At 45.5% G+C, this 13681-nt stretch overlaps 1 protein-coding gene across 2 annotated transcripts in view; it reads right to left on the reverse strand.

The window, feature by feature from the left end:
• Window positions 1-9728: 9728 nt before the first annotated feature.
• Window positions 9729-13681, reverse strand: part of KCNIP4 (potassium voltage-gated channel interacting protein 4) — a 1130783-nt gene continuing 1126830 nt past the window's right edge. For both annotated transcript variants that reach the window (XM_063921664.1, XM_063921654.1), the window contains exon 8: window positions 9729-12209. In XM_063921664.1, the coding sequence (XP_063777734.1) occupies window positions 12162-12209 (48 nt within the window). In that variant the 3' untranslated portion in view covers window positions 9729-12161. The remainder of the gene's footprint in view (window positions 12210-13681) is intronic.

The raw sequence follows: 13681 nt of genomic DNA on the forward strand, positions 1-13681 counted from the left end.
GGGAAAATTTCCCATGTGGGTTAATCTAAATATATGGTATTACATATATTTGTATATTATTGATAGCATTCAAACTTGTGTGTAATTCGGTGTACAATTTATATACTTAATCACAAGAGCTGTATAGATCATAAGTAAGAAAAAAATAATGTGCACAAGTATTTGTAGAAACAGTCCACACACAGATAGATGATTACAATATAAGAAATCAAATCTACTGCCCAGCCAATATCTTGAACCAATTAGCAGAAGTATAATAAGCAGTTAAACTCCCAGTATGACTTTCATGGGGGAGTTTTAGTTTTTGATTTCTAGCTTGCATGTATTTAGAACTCTATAAAGGCAACATATACATAGTAACAATTCTCTTGTCTGTCAGAGAGACAAAATGACATAATCTTGAAACAATAGACATTGACATATAATGTGTCCAAGTGAGTGTGTGCCTGGGTAATGCATGCTTATAGAGTGTTTCTAGATGCTTGATTTTATCTGTTGCATATGTATTCACTGAAAGAAAAATATGTAGATTACTTTTACTGTAATCAACAGGGAATGAGTGATGAGAGAGTCTCTCCGGGCTGAAGCAGATTTGGAGGAAGTAGTAGCGCTTCTACTGTTGCGGGCAGTGTGGGCTGTCAGACCCCAGATATCATAAAGACACTGCAGGGAGTCTTGTTCACACGTGCCAAAATGAGAGGGCGCAAAAGGGGATGGAAAATACATGTTAGGTGTAGAGGAGCTGTGGATACTGTTGGTTGGTTCCAGTGTGTGCTACAGCAAGTGGCAATGTTCTCGCTGTGCTGAAAGCCGGGTTCCATGTGTGCACCACAGGATTTATGGTAGTGTGACGTATGTTTCGCGCCGCCCAAGGGCTTGTTCAAGGGCTATGATAATATATGCTAATTGATAACATTGAGCATTTCTGTGTTAATGCTACTAATCTCTGATGGGCTTTTGAACATGCCAGTAACCAATACAGGATCCTGATTGGATAGACACTAGCTAATATACAGCACCTGGGGCATCCCCTCAGACAGGCCTATTGTGAACAAGCCCTTGGATGGGGCGAAACGTATGTCACACTTCCGGAAATTCTGTGGTGCACACACGGAACCCGGCGTCAGCACTGTGAGAACAATGCCACACGCTGCGGCACAGACTGGAATCAACCAGCTCCTCTACAGCTAACAAATATTTTCCATCTCCAGCGCCCTCTCATTCAGGCACGTGCGAATGGGACACTCTGCAATGTCTCTGTGATATCAGGGGTCTGACAGCCTGCACTGCTCGCAAAATTAGAAGCGCTACTACTTCCTTCAAATCAGCTTCAGTCTGGAGAGACTCTCCCACCAGTAGAAGTCCTGGGGGCACTGGACTGAATCTACATATGTTTCTTTCATTTGATACATATGCAACAGATAAAATCAAGCATATGGAACACTCTATATGCATGCTTTACCCAGGCACACACTCATTTGGACACATATGTCAATTTCTGTTGTTTCAAAATGATGTAATTTTCTCTCTTTGAAAGACGAGAGTTGTTTCTATGTATATACTGTATATGCTGCCTTTTATAGAGCTCTAAATACTGTATATACTGTATGTTGTTTTATAGAGCTCTATATACATTCAAGATAGAAATCAAAAATTAAAACTCACCCATGAAAGTCATACTGGGGGGGGAGGTATATTTACTAAGCTCCCGATTTTGACCGATTTGGTGTTGTTTCTTCAAAGTATCATCTCGGGAATTTACTAAGCACAAATCTCGGCAGTGATGAGGGCATTCATATTTTTTTTGAAGGCAAACAAAAAAAATACGAATGAATACACCATCGGTCAAACACGCCTGTTATTTTATACAGCTTGGTAATTTACTAAAAATTTGCATTCACAATCACTGCTGTGAAAAAATACAAATCGTAAAAAAAAGCAGTTTTCAAATAGACCTGCTTTTTTTTACCGTATTCTGATAGGCATGCATGGATCAGTGAGATCCGTGCATGTTTATCAGTGGGAAGGGGTGTGAAATGGTTAAAAATCCTAAAAAAAAATTGCGTTTGGGTCCCCCCTCCTAAGCATAACCAGCCTTGGGCTTTGAGCCGGTCCTGGTTGTAAAAATACAGGGGGGAAAATTACTGTGGTTCCCCCATATTTAAACAACCAGCACCGGGCTCTGTGTCTGGTCCTGGTGCAAAAAATATGGGGGACAAAAAACATAGGGGTCCCCGTATTTTTAACACCAGCACCGGGCTCCACTAGTCAGAGAGATAATGCCACAGCCGGGGGACACTTTTATATTGGTCCCTGCGGCTCTGGCATTAAATGCCCAACTAGTCGCCCCTGGCCGGGGTACCCTGGAGGAGTGGGGACCCCTTAAATCAAAGGCCTCCCCCTCCAGCCAAGAATATTGTTTTTTGTAGCATAACTACAAGTCCCAGCAAGCCTCCCCGCAAGCTGGTACTTGGAGAACCACAAGTACCAGCATGTGGGGGGGAAACAGGCCCTCTGGAACCTGTAGTTCTACAAAAAAAATACCCAAATAAAAACAAAACACACACCGTGAAAGTAAAATTTTATTAAACATACATGAACACATACATACATACTTACCTATGTTGACACGAAGCACTCGGTCCTCTTGTCCAGTAGAATCCAGGGATACCTGTAAATAAAATTATACTTAAAAAGAATCGGGGGTAGATCGGTCCTCTTCTTTAAAGTTATAATCCAGGGACTTGGTAAAATAAAAAAACAAAATACCCGATCCACGCACTTAAAGGGTGTCCCATGTTTACACATGGAACCCCTTTCCCCGAGTGTCGGGACCCCCCTTGACTCCTGTCAAAGAGGGTCCCTTCAGCCAATCAGGGAGCGCCACGTCATGGCACTCTCCTGATTGGCTATGCGCTCCTGAACTGTCAGTCAGGCGGCGCACTGTGGATACAATGTAGCGCAGCGGCGCTACATTATATCCAATGGTGGGAACTTTGCAGTCTGCGGTAGACCGAGAGGTTAAGTGAAGCCAACCACAAGAGTGACCTCACTTAACCACGCGGTCTACCGCAGACCACAAAGTTCCCACCATTGGATATAATGTAGCTGTGCTACGCTACATTGTATCTACAGTGCGCCACCTGACTGACAGTGCAGGAGCGCACAGCCAATCAGGAGAATGCCATGACGTGGTGCTCCCTGATTGGCTGAAGGGAAACTCTGACAGGAGTCACGGGGGGGTCCCAACATTCGGGGAAAGGGGTTCCATGAGTAAACATGGGACCCCTTTCAGTGCGTGGATCGGGTATTCCGTTTTTTTTATTTTACCAAGTCCCTGGATTATAACTTTAAAGAAGCGGACCGATCTACCCCGGATTCTTTTTAAGTATAATTTTATTTACAGGTACCCCTGGATTCTACTGGACAAGAGGACCAAGTGCTTCGTGTCAACATAGGTAAGTATGTATGTATGTAAGTGTGCATGTATGTTTAATAAAATTTTACTTTCACGGTGTGTGTTTTGTTTTTATTTGGGTATTTTTTGTAGTAGAACTACAGGTACCAGCGGGCCCGTTTTTCCCCTGCATGCTGGTACTTGTGGTTCCAGCTTGCAGGGAGGCTTGCTGGGACTTGTAGTTCTGCTACAAAAAACATTCTTTTTTTACATAAAAGGCTATCATCCTCCCATCCACTGCCCTTGGATGGGGGGGACAGCCTCGGGCTTCACCCCTGGTCCTTGGGTGGCTGGAGGGGGGACCCTTGATTTAAGGGGTCCCCACTCCTCCAGGGTACCCCGGCCAGGGGTGACTAGTTGGGGATTTAATGCCAGGTCCGCAGGGACCAATATAGAAGTGTCCCCCGGCTGTGGCATTATCTCTCTGACTAGTGGAGCCCGGTGCTGGTGTTAAAAATACGGGGGACCCCTACGTTTTTTGTCCCCCATATTTTTTGCACCAGGACCAGACACAGAGCCCGGTGCTGGTTGTTTAAATATGGGGGAACCACAGTAATTTTTCCCCCTGTATTTTTACAACCAGGACCGGCTCAAAGAGCCCAAGGCTGGTTATGCTTAGGAAGGGGGACCCCACGCAATTTTTTTTTTCAATTGTAACACTTTCATCACTTCTCATAATATACACAATGAAGCCCTGCACGGATCTCACAGATCCAGACGGAATTCATTGTGTTAAGTCCGGCAGTGTTTTACTAATCACTCCCGTAAAACACTGCCAGACATTACGAATGACATCGGCATCGGAAAAAACGAAAATGCAGAATACGACAGTTTAGTGAATGAGTCGTAAAAAAAAAAAAAGTTGCAAATTCACACATTCGATGTCATTCGTGTTTAATCTCCCTCCAAATCCCGTCAATTACGAATCTTAGTAAATATACCCCTGGGAGTTTAACTGCTTATTGTACATCTGCTGATTGGTTCAGGATATTGGCTGGGCTGAACAGTAGATTTGATTTCTTAAATTGTAATAATCTAACTGTGTGGACTGTTTCTACAAATACTTGTGCACATTATTATTTTTTTCTCACTTATGACCTATACATCTCTTGTGATTAGGGACATCAATTGTACATAGAATTACACAATTTTTAATGCTATTAATAATATACAAAGATGTGTAATACCATATATGCCGATTAAACCATATAGGGACTTTCTCTTACATCCTAGAGAATACTGGGGTCCATTTAATACCATGGGGTATAGACGGGTTCACTAGCAGCCATGGGCACTTTAAGAATTTGATAGTGTGGGCTGGCTCTTCTCTCTATGCCCCTCCTACCAGACTCAGTTTATAAAATGTGCCCGGAGGAGCAGGTCACGCTGAAGGAAGCTCCTGAAGAGTTTTCTGCATTTATTTTCTATGTTTATTTTCAGGCAGGGCTGGTTGGCACCAGCCTGTCTGCTTCGTGGGACTTAGGGGGGGAAACGGTCCAACCTCTTGAAGGGTTAATGGTCCCGTTCCCCGCTGACAGGACGCTGAGTTCCTGAGGGAACTATTTGCAAGCCCCACGATGGCGAGCGTACATTCCCGCAGCACGCCGCCACCCCTTACAGAGCCAGAATAATGAAGAGTGGCGAGTACTGAGCCGGCGTCCCAGTTAGCGGGGCGCTGGCCATTATGGCAGCACGAGGGTACAGAGTCGCCCAGCTTCTAAACGGTGCGGAATGCGTCTCCAGACACAGTACACGACTGCGTCTCCGTAAACTGTACACAGTACCCAAACTGGCAAACACAGCCTTAAACTGATTCTGCTCCATTTTAAGCACACAAATTTCCTCAGCCAGTATAAAAAAGCGGGAAGACCACGCGCCATTGAAGGGGCGGGGCTTCACTATGAGAGGATCCAGCAGCTCACCAGTGCCATTTTCCCTCTAAAGTGGATACAGATGCTGACTGACAGGGACACGCAGCTCCTCCGGTGTGACTCCAAATTGCCTCAGCGGTACCAGGGGGTCTTAGCAAGGGTGAGCGACTATTTAGTGTACTAAGTCCCCTATCAGGGTACTTAGTCTGCGATCCAGCTAAGCTTGGCATTAGCGGCAAGGGCGCAGTGGGGGCTGGCTCCAAACAACTCTGTGTCTCCCTGAAGGGCTATTTGTGGGTTACTTGTACTTAACCTTTTCCTGTGTGTGTGTGTGTGCTGTCACATTTACATTATGTCAGGCAAAGAGTGTGTTTCTTGTATAGCGGAGTGTTCCTCTTCACCAGGGGGCTCACTACTGGGTACTCAGGGTTCACAGAATAGCGGGGCTTAACCAGAGTGGGTTAATTCTCTTAAAGGATGGATCTCCACTCTTTCTACAAAATTGTCCCGTAATGAGAAAGACGCAATTCATAAAACTGACTGTGGATGAGTTTATGAGCAGAGACTCAGTCCCCAATACAGCGTCTCAGTCCCCTCCCATTTGTCCGCAAAAGCGATCTCTGGCCCATAACCTGCAATCTGACTCTGACGGGTCAGACTTGGAGGAGTGTGGGGTGGACTTGGGGGGGGGGGGATACAGCTCTGTCACAGGGAATAGAGGCTCTTATAGAGGCTATCAGAGATGTTCTGCATATTCCTGATAAGGTGTCAGAGGAGTGTGAGGAATCTTATTTTAATGTAAAAAAGAAGTCCTCAGTCACTTTTCCTGTGTTTAAGGAATTGAATACCCTGTTTGGAGAGCCGTGGGTTAATCCTGATAAGAAATTTCAGATTCTTAATAGGTTACTCCCATCTTTTCCCTTTCCTTTGGAGGATAGGAAAAATGGGAAAATCCACCGATAGTGGACGCATCAGTCTCAAGGCTGTCACGAAAAATTGTATTGCCTGTTCCTGGTGCAGCCTCCCTAAAAGACACAGCTGATCGTAAAATTGTGACTACACTCAAATCATTGTACACAGCTGCTGAGGTGGCCCAAAGACCCACTATTTCATGTGCGTGGATCACAAAAGCCATTGCTAAATGGTCAGGTAACCTAATTGAGGGGTTAGATTCCTTGTCTAGGGGGATGTTGTTTTACTCCTGCAGCATATACAGGACTCTGCGAACTTTATGGTGGAAGCCATAAAAGAGATAGGCTTGCTTAACGCACGCACCACTGCTATGGCAGTGTCAGCACGCAGGTGCTTATGGCTACGCCAGTGGACTGCTGACGCGGACTCCAGGAAAGGCGTGGAAGGCCTACCATTCACAGGATAGGCCTTGTTTGGAGATGAACTAGACAAATGGATCTCCACAGCTACTGCAGGTAAGTCTACGTATCTTCCTTCCGCAGCTCCCCCAACCAAGTAGACTTATTCAGCTTCTAAGTTACAGTCCTTTCTGACGGCCAAGTTCAAGGGCAAATCCAACGGCGCAAGAGGTAAACCACGCAAACCAGCAACTGCAGATGCTCAGGAACAGAGCTTAGGCTCTGCTTCCTCAAAGACTTCAGCATGATGGTGGACAGCAATGCCTGGAAGGCTGTCAGGTGGGAGCCCGCCTACAATTCTTCAGTCAGATCTGGTCATGTACGTGCCAGGATCCCTGGGTCATAGATCTTATTTCCCAGGGCTACAGACTGGAGTTCCAAAAGCTCCCACCTCACAGATTCTTCAAATCAGGCTTGCCAGTTTCACAAGAGGCAAGTATTACTTTACAGCATGCCATCCAAAAACTGGTACAGACTCAGGTCATTGTTCCAGTTCCACCTCATCTGCTCAACAAAGAGTACTACAAGTGGTTTGTAGTACCAAAACTGGATGGTTCAATAAGACCGATTCTGAACCTCAAGTCTTTGAACTTGTACTTCCGAGTGTTCAAATTCAAGATGGAGTCTCTGGGATCGGTAATCTCAGGTCTGGAGGAGGCAGAATTCCTGGTGTCTCTAGATATCAATGATGCGTACCTTCACATTCCGATTTGGCCACCTCATCAGGCTTATCTATGGTTTGCATTGCAGGACTGTCACTACCAGTTCCAGGCCTGCCATTTGGTCTCTCCGCGGCACCGAGGGTGTTCACCAAGCTGATGGCAGACATGATGTTTCTGCTCCGCATACAGGGAGTGAACATAATTCCGTACCTGGACGATCTACGAATAAAAGCACCGTCCAGGGAAAGGTTGCTGGACAGCATTGTTCTCTCAACCAAACTCCTCCAGGATCACGGGTGGATTCTGAACCTTCCAAAGTCTCACCTAGAGCCAACAAGGAGGCTCCCATTCCTGGGAATGATACTGGACACGGAGTCGCAGAAAGTGTTCCTTCCGTTGGAGAAGCCATTGGTAATCTAGTCGATGGTTCGGGATGTCCTGAAGCCAACCCGGGTGTCGGTGCATCTGTGCATTCGCCTTCTGGGGAAAATGGTGGCCTCTTACGAGGCTCTTCAATATGGAAGGCTTCACGCACGACCCTTCCAGCTCGATCTGTTGGACAAATGGTCCGGATCGCATCTTTATATGCACCAGAAGATCAGTCTGTCGCCAAGAGCCAGGATCTCCCTCCTGTGGTGGCTACAGACTTCTCACCTCTTCGAGGGTCGGAGGTTCGGAATTCAGAACTGGATTCTGTTAACTACAGATGCAAGCCTCAGAGGTTGGGGAGCAGTCACTCAGGGGGTGCAGTTTCAAGGAAGATGGTCAAGTCAGGAAGTCGTCCTTCCAATCAAAATTCTGGAACTCAGGGCCATATACAATGCCCTTCTGCAGGCTTCACATCTTCTTCAAGATTGGGCCATTCAGGTCCAGTCAGGCAATATGACGGCAGTGACGTACATAAACTGACAGGGTGGAATGAAAAGCAGAGCAGCAATGTCAGAGGTGTCAAGAATTATTCCTCTGGGCAGAAAGAAACGCTGTGGCGTTGTCAGCGTCCTTCATTCCCGGGAGTAGACACTGGGAAGCAGACTTCCTCAGCAGACGCGACCTGCACCCGGGGGAGTGGGACCTTCACCCAGAAGTGTTTAGGTGCTTGACGAGTCGATGGGGATATCCACAGATTGACATGATGGCCTCTCGTCTCAATAAAAAGCTCAAGTGGTATTGTTCCAGGTCGAGGGACCCACAGGGGCTGGACACCTTGACGACTCCATGGGTCTGTCAGATGGTGTACGTGTTTCTGACTCGCTGTTTGTTCTTTATGATCCTAATAAAATTGCGTGTCCTGCTTCAAAGCAGTCCATTGCATGCTGGATCAGGCTTACTATTCAGCATGCTTATTCCACGGCAGGTTTGCTGTGTCCAAAATCTGTACAGGCCCACTCTACTAGGTCGGTGGGTTCTTCATGGGCGGCTGCCCGGGGTGTCTCGGCTTTACAGCTCTGCCGAGCAGCTACCTGGTCAGGTTTAAACACGTTTCCTAAGTTCTACAAGTTCGATACTTTGGCATCTGAGGACCTTCAGTTTGGTCAATCAGTTCTGCGGGAACCTCAGCACTCTCCCACCCGGTTTGGTAGCTTTGGTACATCCCCATGGTACTAAATGGACCCCAGTATCCTCTAGGACGTAAGAGAAAATAGGATTTTAATTACCTACCGGTAAATCCCTTTCTCGTAGTCCGTAGAGGATACTGGGCGCCCGCCCGGTGCTTCGTTCTTCCTGCACTGTTACTTGGTTAAGTAATATTGGTTCAGCCGTTGCTGTTCCTGTTTCAAGTTTGGTTAGCTTGGCTTTCCTCGTGTGTGCTGGTTTGAAATCTCACCACTATCCTTATCTATCCTTCTCTCAAAGTATGTCCGTCTCCTCGGGCACAGTTTCCTAGAGTCTGGTAGGAGGGGCATAGAGGGAGGTGCCAGCCCACACTATCAAATTCTTAAAGTGCCCATGGCTTTTAGTGGACCCGTCTATACCCCATGGTACTAAATGGACCCCAGTATCCTCTATGGACTACGAGAAAAGGATTTACCGGTAGGTAATTAAAATCCTATTTTTCCCAGTCAATTATAGATTCCATGTGGGCCCTCTTTTCTATATTTTTGCCCTAAAAAAATAATCTCTCTTTGATCCAAAAGCATAGTGTCTCCATTAAACGACACACCTATGAAAAGGTTATATGTCAAATATATGATTGTAGAAGGAGACATCACAAACCAATAAAGGGATAAGATTTTTTTTTAATACTTTGTAATTCACTTAGTCAGTAAGTCACAAACACTGTCAGATTAACACAAATTATTTTAAAATAAATTGTGAAAGTGTGCCCCCCCCCCCCCCCCCCCCCCCCCCCCAAGGAGGTTTCTATCTTTTCTTTTTGCCTCTTCCCCAAAAAAACTCCCGATAATACAGCGCAAGTGAACTGCCAGGCCCTGTGCGGCTCTGCTGGTGGCAGGCATATTTTTAGCTTGAAAATGTGTCTTAGTCAGAATACGATGCAACTAGGACACAACCAAAAACTGTGCCAATTAATTTGATATGTGATATTTGTATATTTGTGTGCGACTGTGTACAGATCACTACGGAGCTTGCCATGGAAAAAAAAAGCCAAGGCTGCTGCATCGTAGTGGCTTCATATACAGATTCAGACATTAGTCGCACACAGCACAATCTCCTGGTGCAAATTTGTAAAAAAGAGGCCCAGCACCAAGACTGCAGTAATAGTGTATGAGAACTAATATGTAGCCGATAAACTGGCCCCTACATGAATAATTTAATGTACCTCGTTAGATTCTCCTTCAGAGTCTCTTACTAGTAATCATTGTAAGTAATGTGACGAGGAGTCCATCCCTTCAGTAACGTGTGGTCTGTGCATCAGTAGTACATGCTCCATATTTACTATATACAATCATTCTGGCCACCTGGTATCTGGTCTCTGCTACATTCAGATTGATAGATACGGGATGCAGGCGTTCATGTTCCCGTTGGTCAGGATGCCAGTGCTGGAATCCAGACACCTGTCGGAATGCCGGAGCCGGGAGGGTTAGGGTACGGGAGAGGAGGATTAGGGTTCCATTCCTGCTGAGCCCCTTTTGGGATTAAAACCTGTTGGGATACCAGTGTTGGTATTTAGACCAACAGTCCTGCAGATAAAATAGTTCCCCAACACAGGTGTAGACACTGATGTATACTAGGAAGCAGTAATATGGGTACAGAAACACACAGTAATGGCGGAGACTAGAATACAATAAATAGGTGGAGTATATAGTAGATGAGAAATCCTTTATGCCACTTGCAGACCTGTTAACACTTTTAAGGTCCGTACACACTATGCGATATCACACATGATATAGCTTATTTTCAGCCTTCTGAGCGATATCGTGTGTGATATCACCCAGTGTGTATGCTACGGACAATGCCCTATGCGCGGTCCCGCACATCGTTATCGTCCCACTCCATCAGCTGTGCTTGCAGCTCAATTTGGACTTATCGTCCAAAACTGTATGCACGGCCCAGCCACGGCATTACGCCACTATACGAGATCACTTGCGATATCATACAGTGTGTATGCACTGTGTCCGAGGGAGGGGAAACAGTATGCGATATCGCTCATGGAGTGTATCGTATAGTGGGGGTCATTCCGACCCATTCGCACGCTGCAGTTTGTCACAGCGGTGCGAACGAGTCGGAACTGCGCATGTGCGGCGGAAGCATTGCGCATGCGCGTGTGATCGCAGTGGCGATCGCAAGAAGACTGACAAGCGGGAGGCGTTCCGGGGCATCAACTGACCGTTTTCCAGCCGTGGTAAGGCGAACGCAAGCGTTTGGAGGGCGGATGTCTGACATCAATCCCGGGACCTTCGGCGCTGGATCCGTCGCACAGGGTAAGTAAGTGTGACCCTGGTCTTGTTTTACATGAATCTTTTATAGCATAGCAGGGCTGCACAAGCGATCGCAGCCCTGCTATGCTAAAATACACTCCCCCATAGGCGGCGTCTAGTTGATCGCACGAGCAGCAAAAAGTTGCTACGTGCGATCAACTCGGAATGAGGGCCAGTCTGTATGCACTTTAAGACAGCTTGGTCAGTCAACTATATTTTGCCTTCACCTCTTTGATATTCATTGACCTTTTCTGCCTGTCTTTATCTCCCACTAGACATCATTCAGATACAAATTTACTTCTTTTCAGTTAAATTAGTAAATTACATACTATAAAATACCTTAGCAACCAATAAGATTTTAAGGGCCTTATTTCTTGAACAGTTTTGAAAATAAATAACCATGTGGTTGGTTTCTTCGGGCTAAATCACTTTTTTCTTCTGCTGCACCAATTTGTTTTTTAAATGTCCCTGGTGCAGAACACAGTCTGCAGTTGCCCAGGCATACAGTAGCTAACATCATAGCTCCCAGTTCTAGTTTGTTGGAGCATCTTACAGGTAGAAGGAATAAAATCAGTGCTATGGGTAGAGCTTGTATTTTCTTTTCATAACCAAAATAAATGTAATTTACCGATTCATATTAAATAAATTAGCAGAACAATGATTAACAATAGTAAACTGCTTTTCAGACCAAGAAGAGTGGAATGTGAAACAATACCTCTCAAACATTAAACATATTAAGCATGAAAATAACTTGAAACACGGTTGTGAAACCTGATTTTTGGAAGGCATCATAAAAAAGCTACTTTGCATAATATATGACTTAGTATAAAGATGAACAGTCTGCATGGTATGATGGAAATTGCAGCTTCAAATTATCGTCAAAATAGAGAAAACGTCTGTTCTTCGTAGCTCGCGAATATGAGCTAAATCACATTCTCAAACAACTGCATAGAGCACATGATATTTTCATCCTGTACAGAAAGAGAAAAGAAAGTAAACCATAGTTCACACAATAAAGTAATTTGTCCAGTAGATACTTCATCCATTATTGCTGAGTATCAATATTGTAGATTTGTAAGGCAACACAGTGCTCCGCAGTACTGGACATTGAGGAAAACTGGACATATGTAAAATGGACATACAAGGACAAAATAAATGCAGACATGAAAATAAAAGGGAGGGCCCTGCTCACAGCTGAAATAAGTGGAGCAAAAGTTCCTTAGTGGGGAAATTAGGACAGTTACGAGGGTGCATTAGTGTGAGTAGGATAGGTGGCTGTAAGTAGTATAGGTGGGAGTATTGTAGGTGTGAGGGTGAATTAGTGTGGATAGTGTAGGTGGGAGTAGAATAGCTGTTAGGGTGCATTAGTGTGGGTAGTATAGATGGGAGTAGGTTAGGTGTGGGTGCATTAGTGTGGGTCGTATAGGTGGGAGTAGGGTAAGTGTGAAGGTTCATTAGTGTGGGTAATATGTGTGGGAGTAGGGTAGGTGTGAGGGTGCATTAGTGTGGGTCGTATAGGTGGGAGTAGGGTAAGTGTGAAGGTTCATTAGTGTGGGTAATATGTGTGGGAGTGGGGTAGGTGTGAGGGTGCATTAGTGTGGGTTGTATAGGTGGGAGTAGGGTAAGTGTGAAGGTTCATTAGTGCGGGTAATATGTGTGGGAGTAGGGTAGGTGTGAGGGTGCATTAGTGTGGGTAATATGTGTGGGAGTAGGGTAGTTGTGAGGCAGGATGTGCAGTGAGGTAAATGGCTCAGGAGACTCTGGCTAGTACCAGAGCCAGATAATATCGTCAAAACTCTGGTCCAAATGTTAGTATGACAGGAAAGACTCTGCCTCACACCACCACACGTCACTGGTGTGAGGGTGCATTAGTGTGGGTAGTATAGGTGGGAGTGGGGTAGGTGTGAGGGTGCTAGTACAAGTAGGAGTTGGGTAGGTATGAGGGTGCATTAGTGTGGGTAGTATATGTGGGTGTAGGGTAGGTGTGAGGGTGCATTAGTGTAGGTAGTATAGGTAGTTGGGAGTAGGGTAGGTGTCAGGGTGCATTAGTGTGGGTAGTATAGGTGGAAGTAGGGTAAGAGGGTGCATTAGTGTGGGTAATATGTGTGGGAGTAGGGTAGGTGTGTGGAAGCATCAGTGTATGTAGTATATGACAGATTAGGGTAATTTTGAGAGTGCATTAGTGTGGGTAATATATGTCGGAGTAGGGTAGGTGTGAGCATGCACTAGTGTGGGTAGTATAGGTAGGTGTGAGGTAGGTTTGAGGGTGCATTAGTGTGGGCAGTATAGATGGAAGTAGGGTAGGTCTGAGGGTACATTAGTCTGGGTAATATGTATGGAAGTAGGGTAGGTGTGAGGATGCATAAGTGTATGTAGTATAGGTAAGAGTAGGGTAGGTGTGAGAATGCATCAGTGTATGTAGTATAGGTAAGAGTAGGGTAGG

Source organism: Pseudophryne corroboree, chromosome 1, assembly GCF_028390025.1.
Source record: "Pseudophryne corroboree isolate aPseCor3 chromosome 1, aPseCor3.hap2, whole genome shotgun sequence".
In the NCBI taxonomy this organism is placed as follows: Eukaryota; Metazoa; Chordata; class Amphibia; order Anura; family Myobatrachidae; genus Pseudophryne; species Pseudophryne corroboree.